General features: G+C 66.8%; 2 protein-coding genes across 2 annotated transcripts; one reads left to right on the top strand and one right to left on the bottom strand.

Moving 5' to 3' along the window:
* Positions 1–519: 519 nt before the first annotated feature.
* On the top strand, positions 520–1,269 carry EMIHUDRAFT_460050 (hypothetical protein; the record flags this gene model as incomplete). Its single annotated transcript, XM_005759799.1, has 2 exons — positions 520–743; positions 860–1,269. Coding segments are annotated over 2 exons (300 nt in total), but the record flags the coding sequence as incomplete, so codon positions are not given.
* Positions 1,270–1,793: 524 nt separating this feature from the next.
* Positions 1,794–2,978, bottom strand: EMIHUDRAFT_249522 (hypothetical protein; the record flags this gene model as incomplete). The annotated part of the gene is made up of 1 exon (XM_005759798.1): positions 1,794–2,978. The coding sequence occupies one exon, from the start codon at positions 2,976–2,978 to the stop codon at positions 1,794–1,796; it is 1,185 nt and encodes a 394-aa protein (XP_005759855.1).
* Positions 2,979–4,109: the final 1,131 nt, after the last annotated feature.

The raw sequence follows: 4,109 nt of genomic DNA, 5'->3' as shown, positions 1-4,109 counted from the left end.
AAGTTTGTTGTGCTCGCGGTGCGCAGTCGGTTCCGGCTCACCCCACGCACGCCTCGGCCGGCACACCCCTCCTGCTCCCCCGCAAGGTGTGGTCCGACGACGGTGCGAAGCTCGCCGAGCAGCTCGCGCGGGTCAAGACGACGAAGAAGGGCCCGCCCCAGCAAGGCGCTCGCAGCCCCGAGATTGCCGAGTCCCTCCCCTGCAGCCTTGGATGGCCCCACCTTCTCCCGCCTGGCATGCCGCCTGGTAGGCGTCTGGACGGGCCGCCTCGAGGCGCGAATCGCGCCGCCCGAGCCGGCAGAGGAGGAGGCGAGCCGCTGGACGCCGGAGGAGTGGCTGCGCCCGTCGCGGGTCGTCGGAGCGGCACCAGGCGGCGAGGCGGCAGAGGGCGGCGCCCATATCGAAGCGGCGAGCGCGGCGGCGAGCCCCACCCTGCCTCCGACCCTGCCTCCCGGCCTGCCTCCCGCCCTGCCGCGTGTCGGCTCGCCCCGTCGCCGCGGCCGCGGCCACACCTCCTCGCGCGCGCCCCTCGCCGCCTGCTTCGCCGCTCTCCTCGCCCTCTGCCTCGCCCTCCTTTGCCTGCGTGCCGCCGCGCCCGTGTCCGAGGCGGTGCCGCCGCTCGTCGGACCGACGCAGCGGCTCCTCGCGCCGCCACCGCGCGGGGAGGGATGCGCTGCCGGCGCGTCGGCCTGCCGCTGGAGCTGGCTGCGCCTCTCGTGCGGCCCGAGGGCGAACTGCCGCTGGCGCGCGAGTAGTCACCTTCAGCAGCTGCGCGATTTCGCCCTCGCCACCCCGTCGCCACGCCTCCTCGCCCCGCCTTGGCGCTGACAGCCGTCCCCTCCCTTACCTCGCGATGCAGGCGCTTCGCTTGGCCAGTTGGCTCGACCTGGTGCCGCCCCAGGTTCGCCCGCGCTCTCGAGGCGGAGGAGGTGTAGCCGCGATGCATGGCGAGGGCGGGCCAAGAGAGGGACCTTGCGGGAACTACATGCCGCTCTGGCCATGTGCGTGTGTGCTTGGGCGCCACGGCAGGAGGTCAGAGCTTCCCGAACGGTGGGCCTGAGAGAGAGACGCGCGAGCGTCCGGGGTAAGACCGCCACGCCGCACTGTAATAGAGTTGTTCGTCCATGGCCGTGTACGTCTGGCGTCGTGGGTCGCGTCAGAGGCCGAGTGACCACCGTCTCGGATGGTATGTCGGACGGAGACCGAGTAGAGTGTGTTGTTCTTGTTGCGCGGTCTGTCGGTTGACAGTGACACATACACACATGGCTCACACGCTCAGCCCATGACATGATACAATGACATACAACATACAATTACAAGAGCCGTCTTGCGTATATCACTGTCTTGGCTCTCGCGCGTCTCTGTACTCTGTCTCTGAGCGACTGACACTGAGAGCGCACTGTAACACCACTGTGCACTGAGGCTGAGGGTCTGACACTCTGTGACCCTGATCTATCTCCTGTGACTGTGTGGTGCGCGGGGGAGCCGGGACCGCGTCCCCGCGAGACGACGACCGAGACCGGCGCTGACCGGCCCGCACCGGCGCTCCGCGGACATGTCCGCGGACCGGACGAGGTTCGAGGAGACACGAGACAAGTCTCATAAAAGACACATCACAGTTTTTCAAGTATGGGCTCTCCCCCCTATCTGCGGGTGTGCCACGTGTGGAGTAGGAGCTGGAGGGTGGGTGGAGGGCCCCCTGGAGCCTGGATCGGTCGCTATAATTATAGCCTATAGGCCCCCTAATCGGGCAGTTTCGTCAGACCGCCTTTAAGTTCTCTTTGTCACCTTCTTCAGCAACTCGCCAGCAGCGATCCGGGCAGCACCGCGTCGGCATCCAGCCCCGAGAGGGTGCGCAGCCAGCACACGAGGGCGGCGGCGCTCTCGTCAGACAGGAAGCGCTTCTCGGCGTCCGCCGCGCCCGCCATGATGTGGCCCTCTTGCGAGTCGCGCGCCGCTGCGTCGCGCATTGCGTCGAGCGTGCGCGTCTCAACGGGCACGCCCGCCCAACGAAGCAGCGAAGCAAAAAGGCGCTCTTGGCCGCCAGAAGCTCTCAGCTCGTCGAAGCGCAGGGTCCTCCCGCCGGTGAGCGCCGCCGCCTCATCCTTCCAGTGCGCCATCGCATCTGCCCAGTCGGCCCCAAAGGAGACCGCGAGCGCCGGTAGGCTAGGCGGCGGAGCGTGCGTGCGCAGGGCGGCCGCCACGTGCGCCGAGCGCATGCGCAGTGGACATGGAGGCGCGCGCTCGGGCGCACCGGAGGCTTGCTGCAGGGCGTAGTGGCGGCCGAAGGATCCAACCACCTGCCTCGCGTCCCGGTAGACGAAGAGGTGGCTCGCTGCGGGAAAGGCAGCGGCGACGGTAACGAGGAGCTGGTGGCCATAGCTCTTCGGCTTCATTGCAAAGGCCGTGGCCTTTGGAAAGAGTCGTCTCGCGCTGGCCCAGTGGATCAGGTGGAGGGCTCGCACGAGCTCTTTGCTCGGTGGGTTGCCACTCATCCTCATCCGACACAGGTCGTCAAACCAGCACGGCTCAGACACGCAGCCGACGCCGGCGGCGCACAGCAGCCGGTGCAGACACGTCGACCCGCAGCGTCCAACGCTCCACACGAAGACTGCACGGGGTGGCGTCACGGCGGATGCCCAGCGCTCCGCCTCTGCAAACGGCAGAGCAAAGACGCGGCCTGTGGCGTGCAGCGGCACTGCTCGGTCCTCGAATGGAGCAGCGTGTACTTTTGCAAGAGAGTCAACCTCGAGCAGGATGAGCCGGCCGTTTGGCACGTCCAGGCAGAATGGCATCACGTCTGCTACCGCGGTCCCAGTCAGGATTGCGTCGAGCTCGAACTCGAGCAGGCCACCCTGTGCCGAGGCGCTCGGCCGATCCCACTGCAGCCGATCAAGGCCTGCAGGGCGAGTCCACTGGTGGCGTGAGATTTGCGCCGATAGGAGCTCGTACACGACGACTCGGCGCTCGACGGGCATAGCATCGTGCGTCCGGAAGTTCCACGGAAAAGAATTTAGAACCCGGCTCGAAAGAATTTTACAGAACACCGAGAGATAGGAAGAGGCAGACTCCCTAGGGTGGGCGACGGCTAGCGCATCACACCCCTCTCCTTAAAATCCCTGTGTGGTGGCGGCGTGCCGTCCTCCCATCCCTCCCTTGGGTTGTCTGTTTTCTTTCTTTTTTTACAGAACACACGAGGAGGCGCACAGCGCCTAGATATGTGTCTTGTGTTGCTGTGTGCTGCACGCCCTGCGAGCGGGGCGGGGTGCGCACTGTCCATCTGTGTTCGTGCGTCGCCCATCTGCATCTCTCCTGGAGATGTCTGCTCTATTTATTTATATACAGAACAAAGCTCCCTCGCACGACACTGGGCACGGCGGACTGGCGCGCACTCGGAAAAGAATTTGGCCCGGCATGTTGGACCGACGACCGTAGTCCGTACGACCGAGCGACTTTTATCGCACAGGGTGTACTCCACATTGGTCTGTTTCGAATTCGCACGCGCTCCCGCGCTGCGGACACACATACCAGTTACCACTCTCACTCTCACATAAGATCGACATGCCAAACGGCCTCGGCTCTTCCGCCACATCCTCACACTGAGAGGGGCATGGCGAACGGCACGCGGGAGCCTCCCTCTCTCCCACGCCACCAGCTCGCCGCCCCTCACATCGTACGACGCATGGGAGTGTCCCTAGGGCGGGCATGCGTGCGCGTGCAGCTTGTACGCCTGGGACGCGAGCAGCGCCAGGTGGACCGCCACCATGTACACGATGAGCAGCACCTTCCGCGGGGTGGCGCGCCCGCTGGCGGCCACCCTGGCCCCCTTGGCGAGCAGCGGCGTCGCGCTGCCGCCCTCCTCGAGGTCCGGCGGCGACGGCGCCGCCGCCGCGCCGCCGCCGCTGCCGGGGCGGCCCCGCTGCACTGGCCGCGTCGGCGTCGCCTCGGGCGTGACGGCGGCGGCGGCGGCGGCGAGGCAGCTGCACGAGTTGGCGGACAGATCGACCTAGCTCGAATCATTGGACCGCTCAGTCCTGGGGTGCTGCCAGCAACCACACCCCTGAGTGCCGGGCCCCGCCCCTGAGGAAAGAGCCGCCGATGACTGCGAC

The sequence above is a fragment of the Emiliania huxleyi genome (assembly GCF_000372725.1).
Source record: "Emiliania huxleyi CCMP1516 unplaced genomic scaffold EMIHUscaffold_790, whole genome shotgun sequence".
Taxonomy (NCBI): Eukaryota; Haptophyta; order Isochrysidales; family Noelaerhabdaceae; genus Emiliania; species Emiliania huxleyi.
This window is presented reverse-complemented; position numbering and strand designations above follow the sequence as displayed.